The sequence below is a fragment of the Eschrichtius robustus genome, chromosome 15 (assembly GCF_028021215.1).
Source record: "Eschrichtius robustus isolate mEscRob2 chromosome 15, mEscRob2.pri, whole genome shotgun sequence".
Classification (NCBI taxonomy): domain Eukaryota; kingdom Metazoa; phylum Chordata; class Mammalia; order Artiodactyla; family Eschrichtiidae; genus Eschrichtius; species Eschrichtius robustus.
In genome coordinates this window covers 63,956,873-63,981,075 of record NC_090838.1, presented here as the reverse complement: position 1 = coordinate 63,981,075, position 24,203 = coordinate 63,956,873, and the positions used below count along the sequence as shown (strand labels likewise).

The window sequence follows — 24,203 nt, the reverse complement described above, 5'->3', positions numbered from 1 at the left end:
CCAGTCACAATAACAACAAAATATATAACCACTCAGGAATAAACTAAACAAGACTATTACTGGGAATTCAGATAACAACTTGGGGAAAATCAAGACTCCTGTAACTTTTAAAGTCACACAAAGAATAAAACCTTAAAAGCAAGAGAAAGAAAAACAAGTGCCTGTTTTTATAATCTTGGGCTGTAAGAGGTCTTTTTAAACTTTCACATCAAAGGCAGTAACTATGAAGAAAACAATAGATTTGACCACATAAAAACTTAAAAGTATTATATTGCAAAATACATCATACAGAAAAGGAAAGGAAAAATGACAAACTGGGGAGAGTATCGACAATATATGACAGAGTTAAGATATTTTTTTTAACATCTTTACTGGAGGATAATTGCTTTACAATGGTGTGTTAGTTTCTGCTATATAACAAAGTTATACATATACATATATCCCCATATCTCTTCCCTCTTGCGTCTCCCTCCCTCCCTATCCCACCCCTCTAGGTGGTCACAAAGCACCGAGCTGATCTCCCTGTGTTATGCGGCTGCTTCCCACTAGCTATCTATTTTACATTTGGTAGTGTATATATGTCCATGCCACTCTCTCACTTTGTCCCAGCTTACCCTTCCCCCTCCCCATATCCTCAAGTCCATTCTCTAGTAAGTCTGCGTCTTTATTCCCGTCTTGCTCCTAGGTTCTTCATGACCTTCTTTTTTTTTTTTCTTAGATTCCATATATATGTGTTAGCATATGGTATTTGTTTTTCTCTTTCTGACTTACTTCACTCTGTATGACAGACTCTAGGTCCATCCACCTCAGTACAAATAACTCAATTTCGTTTCTTTTTATGGCTGAGTAAAAACTGTATATGTATATATGTGCCACATCTTCTTTATCCATTCATCTGTTGATGGACATTTAGGTTGCTTCCATGTCCTGGCTATTGTAAATAGAGCTGCAATGAACATCGTGGTATGTGACTCTTTTTGAATTACGGTTTTCTCAGGGTATATGCCCAGTAGTGGGATTGCTGGGTCGTATGGTAGTTCTATTTTTAGTTTTTTAAGGAACCTCCAGACTGTTCTCCATAGTGGCTGTATCAATTTACATTCCCACCAACAGTGCAAGAGGGTTCCCTTTTCTCCACACCCTCTCCAGCATTTATTGTTTCTAGATTTTTTGATGATGGCCATTCTGACCGGTGTGAGATGATATCTCATTGTAGTTTTGATTTGCCTTTCTCTAATGATTAATGATGTTGAGCATTCTTTCATGTGTTTGTTGGCAATCTGTATACCTTCTTTGGAGAAATGTCTATTTAGGTCTTCTGCCCATTTTTGGATTGGGTTGTTTGTTTTTTTGATATTGAGCTGCACGAGCTGCTTGTAAATTTTGGAGATTAATCTTTTGTCAGTTGCTTCATTTGCAAATATTTTCTCCCATTCTGAGGGTTGTCTTTTGGTCTTGTTTATGGTTTCCTTTGCTGTGCAAAAGCTTTTAAGTTTCATTAGGTCCCATTTGTTTATTTGTGTTTTTATTTCCATTTCTCTAGGAGGTGGGTCAAAAGGGATCTTGCTGTGATTTATGTCATAGAGTGTTCTGCCTATGTTTTCCTCTAAGAGTTTGATAGTGTGTGGCCTTACATTTAGGTCTTTAATCCATTTTGAGTTTATTTTTGTGTATGGTGTTAAGGAATGTTCTAATTTCATTCTTTTACATGTAGCTCTTTTGTCTCCTTACGTAGGTTTATTCCTAGATATCTTATTCTTTTTGCTGCAATGGTAAATGGGAGTGTTTTCTTAATTTCACTTTCAGATTTTTCATCATTGGTGTATAGGAATGCAAGAGATTTCTGTGCATTAATTTTGTATCCTGCTACTTTACCAAATTCATTGATTAGCTCTAGTAGTTTTCTGGTAGCATCTTTAGGATTCTCTATGTATAGTATCATGTCATCTTGCCAACAGTGACAGTTTTACTTCTTCTTTTCCTATTTGGATTCCTTTTATTTCTTTTTCTTCTCTAATTGCTGTCGCTAAAACTTCCAAAACTATGTTGAATAATAGTGGTGAGAGTGGGCAACCTTGTCTTGTTCCTGATCTTAGTGGAAATGGTTTCACTTTTTTCACAATTGAGAATGATGTTGGCTGTGGGTTTGTCACATATGGCCTTTATTATGTTGAGGTAAGTTCCCTCTATGCCTACTTTCTGGAGAGTTTTTATCATAAATGGGTGTTGAATTTTGTCAAAAGTTTTCTCTGCATCTATTGAGATGATCATACGGTTTTTCTCCTTCAGTTTGCTAATATGGTGTATCACGTTGATTGATTTGCATATATTGAAGAATCCTTGCATTCCTGGGGTAAACCCCACTTGATCATGGTGTATGATCCTTTTAATGTGCTGTTGGATTCTGTTTGCTAGTATTTTGTTGAGGATTTTTACATCTATGTTCATCAGTGATAGTGGCCTGTAGTTTTCTTTCTTTGTGACATCTTAGTCTGGTTTTGGTATCAGGGTGATGGTGGCCTTGTAGAATGAGTTTGGAAGTGTTCCTCCCTCTGCTATATTTTGGAAGAGTTTGAGAAGGATAGGTGTTAGCTCTTCTCTAAATGTTTTTTTCTTTGTTTTTAAAAAAAAGACACATTTATTCAGCGTCATGATCAGACTATTACATTTAGCAATCAACAGCATGGGTGCAAAAAAAAAAAAAAATCTACATTAAAACCCTTTGTTGGAATGCTTTACCCTTTCCACAGAACAGAAACTAAAATAACCTGTTATACAACTAGTCACAAATACAGTCCTCGAGTTTTTTTGCCCATACACATGAGTATTGTCTAAAACATGTCTTCTTTGTAGCAGCCAGGCCCTGCCACCACTGTGCTTGGCTGAGTTCACAAATCTGTTGTAACCTGTAGCTTCCCTGTCACTTCTCTGGCTCTCCTCTCCTGCTAAGCTTTGTTTCCTGGCAGTAAGCAAAACCTTCTGCCACTGCCACAGCTACTGCTGCTGCTGGAACCACCATAGCCACCTTGGTTTCAGGGTTTGGCAAAGCATTGGCCTCCACCACCACAGGGGCCAGAACTTCTGCCTCCAAAGTTTCCTCCTTTCATGGGTCCAAAATCTGAAGATTGATTGTTGTAACTGCCAAAATCACTGTAGCTTCCACCACCTCCAAAATTGCTTCCATCATTACCAAATCCATTATAGCCATCACCACTGCCACCATATCCACCACCACTACGGCTGCCACCAAAGCCACCTCGACCACTGACGTTTCCTCCATGACCAAAGCTGTCATTCCCACCAAAACCACCTCCACGACCACCACCAAAGTTTCCAGAACCACTTCAACCTCTTTGGCTGGATGAGGCACTAGCCATCTCTTGCTTAGATAGGGCTTTCCTTACTTCACAGTTGTGGCCATTCACAGTGTGGTATTTCTGAATGACAATCTTGTCTACAGAGTCATGGTCATCAAAGGTTACAAAAGCAAAGCCTCTCTTTTTGCCACTGCCTCGATCAGTCATGATTTCAATCACTTCAATTTTCCCATACTGTTCAAAATAATCTCTTAGATGATGTTCTTCAGTGTCTTCTTTAATGCCACCAACAAAAATCTTTTTCACGGTTAAGTGGGCACCAGGTCTTTGAGAATCTTCTCGTGAGACGGCCCTCTTTGCTTCCACAACTCTTCCATCCACCTTGTGTGGCCTTGCATTCATGGCCGCATCCACCTCCTCCACAGTGGCATATGTGACAAACCCGAAGGCTGTGGAGCGTTTGGTGTTTGGATCCCTCATTACCACACAATCTGTGAGCGTTCCCCACTGCTCAAAATGGCTCCTCAGACTCTCATCGGTTGTTTCAAAGCTCAAACCTCTGATGAAGAGCTTCCGCAGCTGTTTGGGCTCTTTGGGTGACTCTGACTTAGACATGACGGCAGTGGAGTCGGGGGGAGACGTCAACGATGCTTACTCGGCAGCGTCCACAGGCAGAAAGCTCTCTAAATGTTTGATAGAATTCGCCTGTGAAGCCATCTGGTCCTGGGCTTTTGTTTGTTGGAAGATCTTTAATCACAGTTTCAATTTCAGTGCTTGTGATTGGTCTGTTCATATTTTCTATTTCTTCCTGGTTCAGTCTCGGAAGGTTGTGCATTTCTAAGAATTTGTCCATTTCTTCCAGGTTGTCCATTTTATTGGCATATAGTTGCTTGTAGTAATCTCTCATGATCCTTTGTATTTCTGCAGTGTCAGTTGTTACTCCTCCTTTTTCCTTTCTAACTCTATTGATTTGAGTCTTTTCCCTTTTTTTCTTGATGAGTCTGGCTAATGGTTTATCAATTTTGTTTACCTTCTCAAAGAACCAGCTTTTAGTTTTACTGATCTTTGCTATCGTTTCCTTCATTTCTTTTTCATTTATTTCTGATCTGAACTTTATGATTTCTTTCCTTCTACTAACTTTGGGGTTTTTTTGTTCTTCTTTCTCTAATTGCTTTAGGTGTAAGGTTAGGTTGTTTATTTGAGATGTTTCTTGTTTCTTAAGGTAGGATTGTATTGCTATAAACTTCCCTCTTAGAACTGCTTTTGCTGCATCCCATAGGTTTTGGGTCGTCGTGTTTTCATTGTCATCTGTTTCTACGTATTTTTTAATTTCCTCTTTGATTTCTTCAGTGATCTCTTGGTTATTAAGTAGTGTACTGTTTAGCCTCCATGTGTCTGTATTTTTTACAGATTTTTTCCTGTAATTGATGTCTAAGATATTTAACATACGAGTTCTTATGAAGCCATTACAAAAACCTGAAGATCTCAATAGAGGAAAAAAAAAAAAAAAAAGCAAGAGGTTTGAATAGGCAATTCACTAAAGAATACTAATAAATGGCCAATAAACATTAAAAAGTTGTTCAATTCGCTGGTAATCAAAGAAATGTAAAATAAAATAACACACCATTCATTTTCTTGCCTCTCAAATCAGAAAGGATGAAAAAAAAAAATAACACCCAGTGTTGCTGAAAATATGAGAAAAATAGTACAACTTTTCTGAAGGAAAATTTTTTAAAATGTAACAAAAGTCTCAACAAAACATGTTGTTTTTGGACATCAGAATTCCAGTTCTAGATTACCCTCAAAATTAGCTATTAAAAAGAAAAAAGATATAGCTACAAAAATATTCATCATTGTGACATTGTTTATAATAGGGAGAAATTAGAAAACTAAGTATTCAAAATAAAAGACTGAATAACTAAATGACAGTATACCATATTATGTAGTATACAGCAACCATTAAAATGACATTACCTTGTAAAGGTAAAAGGAAGAAGACCTTGTAAAACAAGTGACACGCAAGAGACAATCCCTATTTTTGTTTTAAAAGAGGAAATGTATATATGTTCTATACATTTATATGTGTATGTAAATATATACATTTTCTCCTTTGTAGATAGAAATCTAAAAGCACAAAAATGTTAACTGTTTTACCTCTGGATAATGGGATTATGGGAGTATTAGTTATCTAACTTTTGACAAAATTTAGTGGTTTAAACAAAAAACATTCATTAAATCCATTTCTGTTGGAAAGGAATTTGGGACACAGCTTAGCTGGGTGGTTCTGCCTCAAGGTTTTCCATGAGATTTCAGTCACGACATTGGCCGAGGCTACAGTCATCTGAAGACCTGACTGGGGATTGAAGGATCTGTTTCTAAGACTCACTCACAAAGCTGCTGGCAGGAGGACTCAGTTCCTTGCTGCGTGGGCCTCTTCACAGATAGGTATGCTGCATTATATGGCAGCTGGCAACACCAGAGCCAAATGATCAAGAGAGAACAAGATGGAAGATACAATGTCTTTTATGACCTACCATAAAAAGTCACACACTGTTAAACCTGCTACATTGTACTCATTAGAAGCAAGTCACTAAGTCCAGGTCACACTCAAGGGGAGAATTAAGGTCCACTTCTTGAAGGAAAGAGTATCAAACTATTTGTGGATATATTTTTAAATCCCTGAAACAGGTGACCTGTGGCATACTCAGAAAAAGATAATTTATTTTCTAAATGGAAAAGTTAATTTCACAAATACACACACACATGCACACATATACATATACACATACGGAGACAGTTTAAAAAACAAAGATCCTCAATAAGTATTTTATGTGTCTGCCAAAAAAGGTAACACAATCCTAAGTTGGAATAACACATAAATGGCATCCAGAACAAGTTCCATGATATTCTATACCATTTAGACTACATCCAGAATGTCCTGTTCAGCTCTGAGTACCACTCTTACTAAAATCTAGGTGGAAAACTAACAAACTGGAGCACACCTCCTAGACAAAGTTACTTCAGCATGAGAAATAGTCTGGAGGAAAATGGTATTTGGTTTCAAAGAGAGAAGACTTGAGGGGGAGAAAAAGCAGGCAAATCATTGCCTTAGAAATGTATGAAGGGTTGCCACGTGGAAAAGTTAAGAGACTTAACAGGCAGAATTTGAACCAATGAGTCAGAGTCACAGGTATGCTAAGTGGCTCATACAAGAACTTTCTAACAATAGGATGTGAAAACAAGAATGAGGCACTCAGTGCATGTTCCCAGGACTGCAGGAGTCTGTGGAGACTGAGGCATGGTGCTGCTCCTCCCTCAGCTACCTCTAGGGTTCACGTCCAAATTGGTTCTTCCCTACTCGCACTGATGTGGCTGGAGGATTGGTGCTCTCCCAAAGCAGCATACCTGACACTAGGGTTTAAGCCACGAGGCATACATGGAATGTACAGTACTTGGGATAGCATTGTACATAGTATGCATTTTATATAAACGTTAGCTATTGTTTCTGCATTGACTCAAAATGTGACAAGATGCTCTCTAAGGTCCCTTTCAATTTCTAAGACTTCATCAATAAGTTAAAACCATTATAATTAACTACTAATCCTTATGGTCAGTTTCAGTAATATACGTAAAGGCAGGAATGACAAAATTAATCTTCAAAGCCAGGATGGCTGGACATGCTTTGGGAAACCACAAAGAACAGAGACAGTCACTTACATAGACATGTAAAAACCACGAAAATCAAAACTAAACATATTCAAACAAGTCATATCCTCTCTGGTGTACATGGTCTGCTTTAGGCAATGAAGGTGTTGATATTTTAAAAAGGAGATTCAAACTGGACTACTTCACCTACTCAGAGCAAATTAGATTATTACAATTAGTTTATTCACCTATGCCTGCCAACTACCCACCACAACTGAAAACTTACGTTTTGGGTGCCAGCAGCCTGGACAGTCTGCCATGTTGCTACAGGTTCCGTAGCTACGTGCCACTCTGGGTAAGTTTTCGTGAGTAACTTCACAAAGGTGGATTTTCCCACAGCTGCAATGCAAACAGCATGTATTGGGACGCATCTCAAATCAGGGTTGCAGGAGAAGGCTGCTACTAAACTCTGTCACAAATGCCCAACTCAAGGGAACAAGTCCCAGTTTTTCCAATCTCAAAACTCAGCAGCCACACCACTGTCAGACTAACCAGAGTCACCATAATGAATGCAGGTAACAGGGAGGAAAAATACCCTTAAGGTTTGATTTGTAATTTTAATGTCCCAACCTCTCAGAGGAAAAGAGTATTTAATAACAGTTAAAAATGGAATAGACTCGGGGCTTCCCTGGTGGCGCAGTGGTTGAGAATCTGCCTGCCAATGCAGGGGACACGGGTTCGAGCCCTGGTCTGGGAAGATCCCACATGCCACGGAGCAACTGGGCCCGTGAGCCACAATTACTGAGCCTGCGCATCTGGAGGCTGTGCTCCGCAACAAGAGAGGCCGCGATGGTGAGAGGCCCGCGCACCGCGATGAAGAGTGGTCCCCACTTGCCGCAACTAGAGAAAGCCCTTGCACAGAAACGAAGACTCAACACAGTCATAAATAAATAAATAAATAAATAAATAAAAGAACGTGAATTTCTTTAAAAAAAAAAAAATGGAATAGACTCTCAAAAGTAGATGAAATCAGCTACATGTGTTGTAAAGCTTGAATCGCACAGTCCTATTTATTCGGTGACAGTATAAAAATTACAAGTTTTTCAAGATAGAAAATGAAGGCAATGACCCTCATTCATTCAACAAATCTAACCAATATTCAGGGAGTGCTATTATGTGCTCAGACTGTCCGGCACTGGAGGTACAATGGTAAACAAAACGCAGGATGGATTTTGCCCTCACAGAGCTTGTACGACAGACAGATACCAAATAAACACATGAGTAACTAATAACAAATTGTATTAAGTGCTAGGAAAGAAAAATGCAGGATGGCTCTAATGTAGCTCAGGAGATCAAGGAAGGTTCCTCTGAAAAGTGTTACCTAAGGTGAGACCTGAAAGACGAGGACTGGTCAGGCCAAGAGTCGGGGAAAGGTTGGGAAAAGAGAAAAACGGCGCACAAGAAGACAGAAGAGGAATCCGTGCCCTTGAAGTGACAGTGTGGTCAAACGAGGGAGAAGAATGGCTCAAAATGAGTGTGGAGAGGCTGGTAGGCAGGCCAGGGCCAGGTCACATGGGGCCCTGTACCATGGTAAAAAGTTTGAATTCTATTCTAAGGGCAATGGGATATCAGTGATGATGGGTTTTAAGCAGGGAAATGACCATGTCATTTTTAAAAGACCATCTCATTTTTAAAAGACCACTCCACCTGCTGTTGCACTGATGTAGAATTAGGCAGACCAGTTAGAAGATAATAGTAGCTTCAACCAAGGAGAGAGCAGAAGAGGTGGAAAGTAGTGATTGCTTTGAGAAATATTTTGGAGATGAAATTAACCTAGTACCACAACATTCAAGTTCTCTTTTCCCATTTACACCAACATCTAGCCCATACCTTCCTGAATTCCAGACTCACTATCTAAGAGCCCTCCAGACATTTCCACTTGGATGTCCTACAAACAACTCAAAGTCAATATATTCCGTAAATGAACTCATCATCTTCCCCACCAAACTGAGCTTTCTCCCATATCCCAACCTCAGGGTAAGACAGCACTGTCCAGTCAGGACTTCTTCCTTCTCTGCCAAACCTCAAGTGGCCACCAACTGCTTCTGAATCTGCCTTCTAAAATTTCCACATCTGTCCTTTTCTCTCTATTCCCACCTCCTGCTCAAGACCAGGCTTTCATTTCTTGCCTCTCCAACTCTGGCCTTGCCCTCTTCAATCCATCATTCATACTGCAGCCACACTGAACACAAAGTAACACTGCTTAAAATCCTCTGGCAGCTCCCTATTGCCTTCACAACAAAATTCAAACCCTTTAGCATGGCCTATAAAACACATCAAAATCTGGCCCTTGCACAGACCTCTCTGCCTCACTTCCCTTCAGGCATCCTGAGCTCCCACTGGACCAAACTCTTTGCAACTCTAATCATGCTCCAATCTGTCTGCTGCAAATGTGACTTTGCATATGCTTTCTCGTCACCTGGCCAACTCCTACTCAGTCTTCAGATTCTGCTCAGATACACCTCCTGTGTGAAGGCTTTCAGGACCCTGATGCCTCTAAGTTGGATTAGCTCCTTTGTGCTTGGCCTGGCAATCTGGGTAAGACCCCATCACTGCCACTGTAATTCTGTTTCTCTAGGTAGAAGATGGGGTTCCTTCAGGGCAGGAACCAAAGCCCAGACTAATGACCTAGCTGAATGAATAAAACATGTAATACATTATTAATTCCAGTTCCCTACGAAACCCACATTTGTTAAAAATCAAAACATGAACCATAACAATGTGCTTGGAGCTCAAGCTCCCCTATGAGAGATGATCTTTCTCAAGTGAGTTCTACCCTTAGGAGGAGCCCAAATGGAAGGAAGAGGAGGAAGGGGGAGGCACCCTTCCAGTCAATTCTATCAGCCACTCATGGTTACTGATCAGGAGCAAAGAGACATCTCAGCAGAAGAGCCCACACATCCGATATCTGACATTTATTACACACCACTCCAACTCCTCTCTGAACACACAGGGTAAAGAACAAACACATAAATCTGTACATCTTGCACAGTCACGCTCATCTCTGAGTCCCACCTCCACCCAACTCCTGTGTGCCTCTGCACATGTGCTCAGCCTCTGCTCCTCCCACACTTCAGTGAACAAATGCCTTCCCCTGCTCTGCTCAGCCTGTGTCTAAATCCCTTCCCGCACTAAGCGTAAGGCCCACCTCTTCCGCAAAGTTCAGGACATCTCCAGCTCACACCGAATTCCTACCACCTTGGGCAGTTCAATCAAACAAGCAATATTTATTAACTGCCTCTGATACATTTAGCATTTAATTGTTTTGTTTCATGAGCCTCAATTTTGGTTTCCTAACAGGATCTGAATCTCTTGAGGTTGGATCCCAGGAATCCACATTTTTAAAGCATGCCCCAAGTGATCGTGATGCAGACTTATGTTGGAGATTGCTATCTAGAACAATCCGATCACAATCAACAGAGGTGGTTTTTTAAAAATATGGGTTCCAAAACCACATCCCAGACTACTAAATAAAACCCTTTGGGCTTGTCATGGAGTGCCCAACAGAGTTGCAGGAATTACAAATTGGTTGAATTTGTTTATTATCAGATACCTACCTGTCCTGAATAGTCCCTACTTTAAAATATTTGGCACAGATAGTCAATATTTAGATTGCAGGTTGGTGATTAAGCCTAAAACATGGTCTCTGGCTATGGGTTGAAAAATTATTTTAATTAATACGAAAAGATGAAGGTAACTGATTTGTTAGATGGGTGGGGTTGAATGGTTGTTAGAATTACTTAAATTTTTTAAAAGTTAAAAACAACTACCCAAGGAACGATTGCAGATGGAAAGGAAGGGCCCTGAGGGTTAGGGCGTGCCAACTTCACCTCTGAGATCAGACACTATTAGTTCACCCAAGGGCAGTCAGTACTCTTGAGAAACCGACTTATGCCATTTAAACACACAAAACCCGGAATGCCAATAAATGAGATGTAATGGGAAATATACAGTTCCAATTACTGGAACAGTCACACCAGGGCAACACCCCCACCTTGCACACCAGTCCCCATTCCAAAGCTTTTGGAAATCCAGTTTAGCAATGAGACTCCAGAGTTTCAGCAAAGAAAGACAGTAAATGGTGGTGGAAGGTCCTAGGAGCTTTGCCATCCATGATGCTGTAGGGCTTGGAGAGCCTGGGTAATTTTCCATAGGGCGGCATTTCTTAAACTGCATTCCAAGGGAACTCAGCTGTGCCAGGCACCACCCACAGATATGGAATAATTATTTTAAAAAATAATTCAAAATTATGTATTTATATTAAACCTAGACATAACTTTTTTAAGGCTATGATATCTGACTGTAATAGTTTTTGTCTTCCTTCTAAGGAGTTTTGTATTTTTTTTAAGACAAATGTTTTAAAGTATTCCCAGGGGCCTCGTAAGAATGGCGTTCTCTGGTTTTCCACTGGCCTCCTCCTAGTGAGCAGAACATCTGTATGCACCAAAGTCTCTCTTCTTCAGGCAACACTGGGCCAACTGACAAATGCCTCCCTCTGGCCTCTATGCTGAGCACTAGCCTCTTTTGATATCATCATCTCAGACTTATCACAATTAAGTTAGATCCCGGCTTAACTGTTCTCTTTCAATATACTTTTTAATATCATGAAATTTGGGAGGTATCAGATGTCATAAGCAGCACTAAACCTTCCTTTAGGGCCTTGGCTATCATTGTACTTTATTATGTGTGCCATGAGTTGAGAAAGGGTGGGAGGTACTTTGTTAGAGTACATTATATCCACATGTTGATTTTTATTAGCACCAGGATCGTCATTCCACAAGCTGGACCAAAGAGTTCTGTTGTTAACATTCATCTCTTCCTAAATAATAGTTCTTTTCTCCCACAAATTTTTCTATAAACTACAATGCCTGTTATAGCTACATTATACTAAAACCTAGTAGTAAGATAATAGTATCTGATGTAACACTCAAAATGATGTATAATTTTAAATTTAATACAGTTGTAGTTCATGGCAGCCTCTTAAATATACCATCATCTTCAGGCATTTTCTTCTGAACAAGATGTAAAACCCTGTACCAAAAAGCAAACAAAAGCAGTAAATATAAAGCTGCCTATCTTTAAACAAAAAAATTCTTCCAAAGAAAATTTAAAGCCTTTATTTCAGGAACTACATTTGATGCTGCATTCATTCATTCAACCAACAGATGTTTACAGAGTAGCCACTAATGGTGGGCACTATAACTAAAATGATGAAGTGAGCTGAGATGCTGCCCTCAGGGAACTTATATCGAGGCTAAGCACCCAGGATCAAATAGGCTCTGAGCCTGAAAGCATTCTGGGAAAAAAAAATCACTCAGCTGACTTAAAAGAAACTTGATATATTTCAGCCCTGATGACTTTTATCTTCTTTTCATGGGAAAAAAAAAATTTGTTTTTTAAAAAGAAGTTCCTCACAGCTTCCAGAGTACAACTCAAACTTCTGTGTTTAGCACAAGACCCTTGCTGATCTGGAATGCCCTCACCACCTCTGCCCACCAGTTGATTCATCCTTTCACTGTCGCCTTCTCAGTGAGGTCTCCTTGAACTCTCTCCAGCTCCACTTTATCCTTGGGCAGAGTTAATTACTGCCTGCTCTGGTCTACAGAGGCATCACACTGTAATTATTTGTTGACTCACCACTCTCTCCAGATAGACTGGGAGCTCACTTTCTGAAGACAGGGACTAACCTTATTTCCTTTGCATCCTGAGTATCTGGCCAGTTGCTAAGAATGGAGATGGGTGGATGGAATGAGGTGAATAACAGAAACAGAGAATCCAACTTATTCCAAACATTGTATATTGGATACAATGTTTGGATTAAATAGGTCTTTTTTTCCCTAGGATTCTTGCCCAAATGTTTACACTTAATGAAAGTAAAAGATGACATTAGTGATGTTAAATCACTAATTTTGAATGCTGGAGGATATGTTATTAAGGGAAGCTCTCCACTGCTTTACATACAAGTCTCTAGATGGCAAAAGTGAGGTTTCTTCTCTGTTGGGTCTTTGAAAAATCAAAATGAAAAAACAAAAAAAAACAAAATAAAACAAAACAAAGTGAGACTAGTCTGAGTTGACTCACTGACAGTATTTTCTGCGGCGATCGTTTCTTCAATTTAGGTTGGTAATCATAAAATAACTGGCTTTGGAAGGCGATAGTACACTTTAGTGATGAACACACTTAATAGATAGGCTACGTATTTTATTTTTTAGATTTTAAGGGATTCTAGGTTCCAAGCTTTTGACTCTTAATCACACATGGCATACGGCTCATAACACAGGCTAGATGCCATTACTTGCTACTTCACTGATCCATTTTCCTTGCATGCTGCTATCTGCACCCACAGGATCAGATTAAGATTTAGAGCAGCAGGACTACAAGAAAAGCATATCTAACTCTATGATAAACATATCTAACTTCAGCTGGGACAGGGGTTCACCTTCCCCTGTTCAGGTTTCCTGAATGGATACTCTCATTTGGGGGGGATGCCACCTGTGGTTAGAGAACAAGATAACTATTTGATGTGATAGTGAAAGCAGTTTACCGTATCTCCTCTGTGGACACCAATGACTAACTTCCACACGGATATCACAGCACAGGATTCAAGCATCTGGTAAACACTGAATGAGTACAATGGGCCAGGTGTTGGTTAGGTGCTGGTGACACAAAGATGAACAAGACACTACGTGGCTAACCCAGGGAAGGTACTGCAGGTGCAGACAATCTCAACAGAACTCAAGTGCTTGCAGCAGTTGAGGGTACAAAATGTTACGTGAGCACACAGAGGAGGAGGTGCACCATTCTGCCCGGGGAGAGTCATCGCAGTGTGTGGGGTGATGGAGAATAATAGGAGACAAAACTAGAAAGAGCCAGATTAAGGTCCCCCAGTCCACTTCTCATTAGTCACACTTTCTTTAGGCAACTGCATTCACTTCCAAGGCTTCAACAACTACCCCCACAAGTCAACAACTTCCATAGCTGAGATCTCAGCTCCAGTCTGTCTCTTCACTGCAGGCACTTACCCTAATCTACCTCAGAACATCTATCTCTGTTTGTCTCAGAGGCACCTCCTCCAAGCATCACTCTTACCTCCCCAGACTTCCTCTTCCTTTATTCCCATCCTCAGTTTTCAGAGTCAGTGTCCAAATTAAACCTCCTTATCCCTCACCTCCAAGTGGCCACCAAGTCCTGCCAATCCCATTTCCAAACTCTTTCTCAAACCATCATGTCTTCTCTGTTCCGCCATCCTCTCTGTTCAGGCCTACATCTTCCCTCCCTCCAGCGACTACAATAGCCACAAAATCTAGTCTGTCTACTCCAAACTCTGTTCCTATTCATACATTCAACAAATTGGATGCAAGGTATGATGGGTACTATAGCAAACGAGACATACAAGGTGCCTGCTTTATGAAGTTTTCTTTTTATTTATTCATTCTAGCCAATTCCCTTTTAAAAATTAATCTGGCCATGGCACATACTGGCTTTAAGTCTTCAGTATCCTCCCACAGCCTACATGAGAAACTCCTAGCTGTTCAACATCTGGCATATCCTACCCTTCCAAACTCTTGTTCTGCTATCCCCTCACAGGCCCTTTAAGCTCCAGGCACAAGCCTGATATTAAAACTGCATGTTTCTTCAGGCTCTGCGTTGGCAAGTGTTACTTCCTGTGCCTGGAACACTCTTTCCTCTGGGGTAGGAATTCCTACCCCAGAGATTCTGAGTTTCCATGTCCAAACATAGCACTCATCACACCGCACAGAAATTATGTTTAGAAGTCTGCTCCTCCCACTTAGTTGTGAGTTCCTTAAAGGAGAGGAGCTGTACCACATCTGAGTCTAACTCCACAGTAAGACACTCAGCGAGCCTCGCCCGCATGAGCAAGCAAGAAGGATGCACAGAAATCTGGAAAGGTGAAGAAGGAAAGGTCAGGAAAATTGGGAGAGGCAGCTCAAACCTCACCTGACGGTCTGTCCAAACCACTTACTGTGTGAAATACTCTGGGCTCTCAGGACAGAGCTTCCTTTAGGGGCATGTTTCCCAAAGTACGGGACAGAACATCTTTAAATAACACCATGAGGCAGGCAGCCCTTCTCATTCCTTTCAATGTTTCTGATTTGGCTGGAGAAAAACACACAGCTGTGGTGACTGGTCTCACTTTAAATTCAAGACCACTAAGTCCAAATGGGTCCTTAACGCCGCCCAGCAATTCTATATCTCTTCTGCTCACTCACCAGACTATTTCATGTCTTTCCTCTCTCCTCACACTCACTCTTAGCTGATCTCTCTTCTTATTTCACTGAGAAAACAGACACAACCAGAACACCTTCCCCAAGTTCCTGCCACGCCTGCTCAAGTCAGTAATCATTTATGTTGCCATTCTCCCCGTGATTAGGGATAAACTGTGCTCCTAGCTACAGCCAACCTCTCTCCACCTGGGCAAGAGATTCCATTCCTTCTTGCTTACTAAAATCACTCTGGCAAGTCTATCCTCTCTCCTGTTTTACCAGTCTTTTCCCTCTCTACCAGCTTATAAATATCATCTAATTCCTCTTACAAAAAGAAAAAAAAAAAAACAAACCAACAACAATCCTTTCAACCCTCTTCCCATTTCAGCTACCACCCCACGTCTCCCCTTTCTAGGAAAACTTGCAAACAGTTGTCTTTACCCACCGTCTCCAATTCCTCACCTCCCATCCCCCTGGAACTTATGCAATCAGACTTTCACCCCTCCCACTCCTATAAATTGTTCAAGTTCACCAAAGAGCTCCATTACTTAAACAGCATTACACAGTCGATCATTCCTTCCCCGAACACCTTCGCTTGGTTTCCAGCGTATCATTCTTATGTCTTTCCTCCTATTTCAGTGGTCATTCCTTCTCAGTCTCTTTTGCTGGTTCCTCCCCATCGCCTGAATCTCTCTAACATTTGCGTGCCCAGGACGTGGTCCTTTTCATAAACACACATAGGCTCCTGGCTTTAAATACCATCTACATGTATAACTCCAGTCCAGGGAGACTCTCAACTCTGGACTCATATATCCAACTGACTATTCAACAACCCTACTTATGTATCTAGTAAGCATATAAAAACCTAACATGCCTAAAACCAAAGACTTGACCCTCTGCCCCCAGGCTGTTCTTCCCACACTTCTCCAGCTAAGAAAACTGGAACTCCGTCTTTCAAGTTGCTCAGGCCAAAATGATTAGAGTCATCACTGACCCCTCTTTATCTTATACTCCACATCCTCCTGTTACCAAATCCAGTGTACCCTACCTTAAATGAAAGTAGAATCTAATCACTCCTCACCACCTCCACTGTTACCATCCTGGTCCAACACACCATAACTCATCACTGCAACAACTTCCTGACACCTTCTATTTTCAACATATCAGCCAGAGTGATCTTTTTATAATCTAAGTCGTATCATGTCACTTGACTGCTCAAACCTTCCAACAGTTTCCCATCTCAATCAGAGTAAAAATCCATAATGGACTATACAGTCTATACAATCTAGCCACCCCTTACCAACTGACCTCATCTCCCCCCACCTTCCCCCTTGCGCACTCCACTCCAGCCACAACGGCTTTCCGCCTGTTCCCTGAACACACTTCCCACCTCAGGGCCTTTGCAGTTGGTCTTCCCTCTGCCTGGAAGATTCTTCTCCCCATTATCCACATGGTTCACTCCTTCACCTTCTTCAGGTTTTTGCTCAAATGTCACTTTCTCAGTGAGGCCTGTCTTGATCATTCAATTTAAAATTGCAACTTCCCTCAATCCCCCATCCCTGAATTGTCTCCATCACACTCATTATTATCTAACATACTGTTCACTTTGCTTACTTTATATTGTTTATAGTCTGTCTCTCTCTACTAGGGTTCCCTGAGAGCAGAGACTTTTATTTGTTCTGTTCACTGCTGTATCCTCAGTGCCAGGAACAGTGCTGGAATATGGAAGTTGCTCAAAGGGCTACATGTTTAATTTGTAAACTGAGAAATTCTCAGTTTGCTGCTAGAATGTCTTCAACACTTGCTAATCCCTTTTTAGGGCTCAGCACTTTAGCAGGTAAAAGCCTCAAGTAAGAATTTAGTAACATTAGAAACATTTAGTAACACTGAAATGTTTTGGTTTCATTTTATTTTTATATTATTTTTATTTAAGGTACTGGACTTCTGTTCTCTCTTATAACAGTTATTTTTAATTTAACACACGTTTTTAAGTTTAAAAAGTGAGTTGCTTCTAAGAAAAATGCTAAGAAATTATAGTGGGAACAGCAAAGAGACATGGCAAAAATAGTGAAAGTGGTATTTGAAGGACTGGAGTTTAGGAACTCTCTTAGGGTAGGGTTGCCAGATAAAATAAGGACACCCACTTAAATTTGAATTTTAGATTTTTTTTTTTTTTAGTGTATGTTCCAAACATTGCATAGGACACATTTACACTAAAATATTATTCGTTATCGGAAATGCTATTTTAAATGGGCATCCTCTTTTTCTCCCTTAAATCTGGCAACCTTACCTTAGGAGAACAAAGAAATTGCACCCTGCTCCTTGTCGCTTCCATTTTTCTCTACCAAAACAAGCTAGCTCTTGTCCTATCTACGGACTGCGTGGCTTTTATGCCTCAACAGACGTGTCCCTATGGGAGAGTACTGAGGCCTGACGTCCGAAAAAATCCAACTGGCAAAGGCCCACTGCGCACCTTGAGAGCGTAAAGGTTTGGCAGCTCAGAACAAGCAGGCCGGCCGCATCTGCTTGAGAGGGAGGGGGTTCCAGGCCCCCTTTCCCAACCTTTCAGGCACCTGCTCTGCGGAGGCCGAGGCTTGGCAGCTACTTTCCGGCCCTTACCAATGTTGCCTTCGATGGAGAGCCTTCTGGGCCCGCGACCCGCGTGTAGACCCCTGGAGGGGGGCACACCCTCGAGTGGGCTCTTAGCCATGGACTTGGAGGATGCGCGCAGCAGCCTTAGATAGAGCCGGCCGACGATCATCGCACCCATGATTCACGCAGCGATCACTTCCGCCGAGAGCACTTCCTCCCCCGGTGTTCACGCGCTCCGGCGCGCCGCTGACGTCAGGCGAGAAGTGGGTGGGTTGACTTGGCTTGAGGGGAGGGGCCAAAGGGACCGCTCTGTTATCGCGATGTTTGTAATAAAGTGTTGCAAAAAGGAAGACTCCTAATGTGGGGAACGGGAGAGTTTAATGACACTTGGAGTTGGTACCGCGCGGTTCGCCCCTCCGTTTCTGTCCACTGGACAAACAACGTTTAAAACGACACATAAGTCAAGAATTCCATCACCTTTGCATTTTTGTATCGCTTTAGAATAAATTTCATAACTAAAGACAAATAAAAATAATTGTAATTTTAAACGAGTTTTTTTCCCCCAAGTGTTTGTTGTCTGGCTTTTATTCCAACATGGGAAAAAATTGGACAGTTTTAAGTAGGAAAATGATGCAATCTGATGATTTACACAAATTAACTTTTTCCCATTCCCTGTAACTTGCACCACAATGCTGGCACCTTATTGAATAAATTAACAAATTAGTTTGTCAATTACACCCCGCCTCTTATTTTGCCTCTTAAATAAAGTTCACTCAATCTATTTGCATAGTAGCCAAAAATTCCATAAGAATAAAGAGGGTGGAGGCTTAGGCACTATGTGTGGAACTTGTTTAAACCAGATAGATTGGGTCCTGTGGGGGTGAACCATGGCGGGGTGAGGAGGGGGGCGGGGTGGCTGGTGGGGATTCAGAATAGGGTTTGTAAAAGCTTGAGAAGAGCAAGGGTAGAGAGAGATTTGCTGGTGTATAGAACTGGAGTCTAGCTGTTGGTGGAGAATTGTGTTCTGCAGAGGGACAGGGACAATTCTGAGCTGCTGCCAGACTGGCTTTTTTCTGCCACACTCCATGGTCATAATGACTTCAGAACCAAGGATTTATGAAATATTGTCAGAGGGTGCGTCCACCTTCCCCGCTTGACTTCCACAAGAGTCAAACCAGGAGTTAACAGGCAATCCGGCATTCAGGCAGCACTCTTAGACACGGGAGTTTTTAGGAAACCAATCTAATTGCCAGAAGGTTTGGGGAGGGGCTGGTGGCTGGGACTGTTGTAGGAAAAAATGGGGCACGAGAGGATGGTCATGTCCCAGGTCTCGGGTGAGTCCCTGGGACAGGCTGCCAAGTGAGGGTCCTTGGCTTCTCGCTGGAAAGAATTCAAGAGCGAGCCATACTAAAGTGAAAGGTTTATGTAGGGAGATACCCACTCGGCAGAACGTGAGCCATCTCAGAAGGCAAGAGCACCAGAGGTGCGGGGGTGGTTAGTTTTTAAGGGCTCGGTAATTTCATAGCCTAACAAGTGAGAGAAATATTCTAACATCTTGGAGAAGGGGTGGGGATTTCCAGGAATTGGGGCACCACCCACTTTTGGACCTTTTTTGGTTGGCCTTGGAACTGTCATGGCACCTGTGGGTGTCATTTAGCATGCTAATGTATTACAGTGAGTGTGTAATGAGTCTCTAGGTATACTGGAAGTCAACTCTTCTGCCATCTTGGGCCTAGTAGGGTCTAATCGGCTTTGTGGTATCCTGTTCTTCTTAATGGTTGTGCCATTCTTTTAATGATTGTGCCCTGCCCCCTTCCTTCCTGTCTCAGGATAACTGTTTGCAGAGCAGGCACAGGACCTTTTTCCTATATTGTTGTTTATATGGGATGGCTGAAGTGACATTTGTATATCATATTAAGCACAATCTATTAAAAAATAGATTGCAAATTTATTTAGGATAAGCTGGGTGGAGCGCTAAAGGATATTGGAGCAGCTAAAGTCTGTCCCATCCCCCACTCCCTCCCCCCAAGCCACCTCTCTGTAGAAATACTACTCACATTTCTTTATCTACGTAAACTCTGACTTGGGAAAATATTCATCTCAAAAAGTTTGAGAGGCTCTCTGCACCCTTACGGTTTCCCTTGCCTTCATTGCCCTCAGGGTCACTGTGAAGGGTAAATATGGAAGTTGTTGGCAGGTTTAGGTGCAGACAGGCAACTAATCTGTTCCTAAAAGTTAGAGCACCTAAAAGTCATTTTAAAAAATTTTACAGTGAAGTACAATGTATAACGAAGAAAAGAGCATGTATTGTAAGTGTACAGTTTAGTGCAATTTTCACAAACTGAGCACACTCCATTACCCCGATTCGGATCAAGAAACAGAGCGTTACCAGCATCCCCAGAATCCATTTCCCCTGCCAGTTACTACCCCCAAAGGTAACCAATAACCTGACTTCTAACAGCAGACATTAGTTTTGCCTGTTCTTTACATAAATGAAATCATGTAGTAAGTACTTCTTTCATTCAACATAATATCTGTGAGATTTATATATGTTATGTATATAAATTGTAGTTCATTCATATGTATAAGTTGTAGTTCATTCATTCTCACTGCTGTATGGCATTCCATTATGTTGTTATACCACAATGTGTTTTATCCATTCTACTCTTTTCTTTTCTTTTTTTTTTTAATTTATTTATTTATTTGGCTGTGCTGGGTCTTAGTTGCGGCATGCAGGATCTTCATCATGATGTGCGGGATCTTCTAGTTGCAGCATGCGGGATCTAGTTCCCTGACCAGGGATCAAACCCGGGCCCCCTGCATTGGGAGCATGGAGCCTTAACCACTGGACCATGAAGGAAGTCCCCTTATCCATTCTACTCTTGATGGACATTTGAGAGTTTCTAGATTAAAACTATTATAGATACCATTGCTATGAATATTCTTTTTTCTTTTATATAAATTTATTTATTTATTTATTTGGTTGGTTGGTCTTGGCTGTGTCGGGTCTTTGTTGCTGTGTGCGGGCTTTCTCTATTTGCGGCAAGTGGGGGCTACTCTTTGTTGCGGTGTGCGGGCTTCTCATTGTGGTGGCTTCTCTTTGTTGTGGAGCATGGTCTACAGGTGTGTGGGCTTCAGTAGTTGTGGCTCACTGGCTCTAGAGCGCAGGCTCAGTAGTTGCGGTGCACGGGCTTAATTGCTCCGCGGCATGTGGGATCTTCCCGGACCGAGGCTCGAACCCGTGTCCCCTGCATTGGCAGGCGGATTCTTAACCACTGTGCCACCAGGGAAGTCCTGCTATGAATATTCTTGAATATGTCTTTGGTAAAGTTAAGTACACATTTCTCTTGGGCATATGCCTACAAGTGGAATTGATGTATGATGGGCTTCAGTAGATATTCCCAAAGAGTATGCAGTTCCACAGTGTTTGACTGTACCAATAGACAGTGCCACCATCAGCGAGTGAGCGCTCTGGTTGTTCCACATTCTTGCCAACAATTGGTATTGTCAGCTTTCTTCATTTTATTCATTCTGCTGTATAATGGTGTCTTGCAGTTTTAATCTGCATTTTCCTGATGATTAATGAAATGGAACATTTTTTCTTATGTTTATTAACCATTTCAGTAACCTCTCCTGTGAAGGACCTGTTAAAGTCCTGTGCCCATTTTTCTATTGGCTATCTGTCTTTTACTTACTGTTATTGTTCTTTGTATATTCTGGATATGAGTCCTTGGCGAATATTTTCTCTCACTCTGTTCCTTGCTTCTAAAAGCTTTTACATTTGGGGGATGTATAGTGTAAAGTAAGAAACTAAAATGTCTTTTGCCTGTTAGTTATCGCACTATTATTGATGATCCTTCTACTCCTCTGTATTTCTTTATGCTTGTTTTATTATGTTTACCATGCATAAAAGTTCAATATCTTTCTTGATCTTAATTCCAAATTTCCAGGAGAGAGACTCTGATTGGCCAAGCTGTGGCCAAAAGGTAAGTTTTCAAGGAACAAATGTGAGTGTTGGAGCCCCACCCCAATGTGCACGAGGAAGGAGGGCGATTAAAGGGATTGTCGGGACAAGGGAGAAAAAAAGGTGGTGATCAGTTCTTCCTGGAAAACAGCGGTATGCTGGTGAGCAGAATTACGTCCCACTTGCCTGGAGGAATAAGGTCACTTCCGGCTCCTGCGGGATTGTCAGATATCTGCTGGAGTTTATGAGTAAGAGTTGATGTTGCCCCACGGGGACTCTAGTCCTTCAGCATCCATTCCTTCATCCAATATTTGCTGAGCATCTGCTATGTACTAGACACTCTGCTTAGTCCTTAGAGAGAGCTCTGAAGTGCTGCTGACAAGTAAACTGATCCGTGTTACCAAAACGCTATGCAACCATTAAAAATGGGGAGATAAACATACACAAATGTGACCCTGACTTTCTTCTGCGGCTTGGGGTCTGGTCAGTTATATTCTCATCTACATCAAAGATATTCTAATGTACTGGGTTGTGCTAACTCAGTTTGGTTAAGCTGGGAAGTACGCTTCCGGCATCTCCTTCCTGACAGGGCTCTGAGTTTGAGTTGGTCAAAAGAGGACCTGGTGTGAGATTTGGAAAGTAGAATGGGAGCCTCAGCTGCTCTGAGGAGATCTCTGTTGTCAGACACTGTGACAGACAGATGTGCCCACAGATAGATCCCAGCTAGTTCTCAAGGCCTAGTGACTCCTCTCTGATCGTCCCACAGTTCCCTTCAGACCTTCACTTCCCCAGCTTGTCCCACTTTTGGGCAGTCTCATTCCTGTAATAACCCCCTTATCCCCATAAAGTGCATGGTGGCTCTGCTCACTTGAATGAACTCTGACTGATAAACCTAATCATAAAAGGAGGCAGATAGGGAGTGGTTAAGTGTGTGGGCTCTGGATTCAGACATTTAGAGGTGAGGATTAAGAAAGGTAATCCACGTGCAGCGTTTAACACACCTGCCACACCGTTACCAACCAAGAGGTATTACGTAATAAGTAAGGTAATACTAGCATTACTCAGTGCCTGGGATGTTATTTCTATTTAGTTGACTTCCTATTGAATTCACACTCTCCTCAAGCCACTGTAACCGATCCATGCTCTCCTCTCTACTAACTTAACTTGACTTCCCCTGCAGAATTCTAGGACAGCACTTATTGAAGCGGGATAAGATCGGGTGGGGTAGGGAGGGGAAAGACGGGTCATCCTCCCCTTCTTGCCCCACATGGAGATTCTGCCGTGCCCCTCCACAGCAGGGAGGGTCAGCTCTCCACACTCCTCTGGCGGCGTCTATGTGCCTGGGCATCCTACCGCCTCTTCCCTGTGCTTTCTCTCCCAAGAGCCTGTGCCTGTGGCTCTTCTTTGCAGGACTGCTCTCAGCCTACTGGAAACCTTTTCCTGCACAGGAGGAAAGCCTGGGACTTTCTGTCCCCCAGGAAGCGCCTTCACTTATCACTGATATGTGACCATGAAAGCCTGGCTCATTGCCTGCAGTAAGGTTTATACTCCAGGCCTCTCAGGGGACCAGGCTGAAGCCACTCTTTGCTGTCCTGCCTCTCCCACTCTACTCACTGCTTTCTACCGAGAGCACTTCCCTAATAAATCTCTTGCATGTGAGTCCTCATTTCAGGGTCTGCTTCTGGGAAGCCTGTCCCAAGACATAAATCCTCTAGGGGTTTTTGAAAATATGCTTCTTGGGGCTTCCCTGGTGGTGCAGTGGTTAAGAATCCGCCTGCCAGTGCAGGGGACACAGGTTCGAGCCCTGGTCCGGGAAGATCCCACATGCCGTGGAGCAACTAAGCCTGTGCGCCACAACTACGGAGCCTGCACTCTAGAGTCCATGAGGCACAACTACTGAGCCTGTGTGCCACAACTACTGAAGCCTGCACGCCTAGAGCCTGTGCTCCGCAGCAGGAGAAGCCACCGCAATGAGAAGCCCGCGCAGCGCAATGAAGAGTAGCTCCTGCTAGCCGCAGCTAGAGAAAGCCCGCACGCGGCAACAAAGACCCAAAGCATCCAGAAATAAATCAATAAAATAAGTACATTTATTTTAAAAAAAAGGAAATATGCTTCTCTACTGCACCCCCAGAGGGCAAGTGCAGGGATGGTGGAGGAAGAATGTCTGACATTGAGGTCTGTGTGCTTCCACTGGGCTCCACTGTCTCCAAATGGGTGTGTCTGGGAAGACCAGGTGGGTTCTGTTCAGGAGCGTCAAGGATGGGACCTGGCCAGGTGGCAGGAGCAAAGGGCACACCGGGCAGAAGTAGGGACTTAGCTCTGCCAATAACTAGCTGGGAAATCTAGCTAACTAGTAAACTAGCTATAAAATGAGCATGACATTAGTACCTGCCTCATAGG

At 42.2% G+C, this 24,203-nt stretch overlaps 1 protein-coding gene and 1 pseudogene across 7 annotated transcripts in view; both read right to left on the bottom strand.

Moving 5' to 3' along the window:
* Positions 1 to 18,048, bottom strand: part of DGUOK (deoxyguanosine kinase) — a 35,917-nt gene extending 17,869 nt beyond the window's left edge. For 6 of the 7 annotated variants that reach the window (XR_011076613.1, XM_068564690.1, XM_068564691.1 and 3 more), the window contains exons 1-2: positions 17,867 to 18,048; positions 7,249 to 7,361 (exon numbers count right to left, since the gene is read on the bottom strand). Coding sequence is in view for 5 of the 7 variants with exons in the window: in XM_068564690.1 (XP_068420791.1) it covers positions 7,249 to 7,361; positions 17,867 to 18,017 (264 nt within the window). In the remaining 2 variants the exon portion in view is untranslated. The remainder of the gene's footprint in view (positions 1 to 7,248; positions 7,362 to 17,866) is intronic. The other variant, XM_068564694.1, reaches the window with a different exon arrangement.
* Positions 2,754 to 3,962, bottom strand: LOC137777758 (heterogeneous nuclear ribonucleoprotein A1-like; annotated as a pseudogene).
* Positions 18,049 to 24,203: the final 6,155 nt, after the last annotated feature.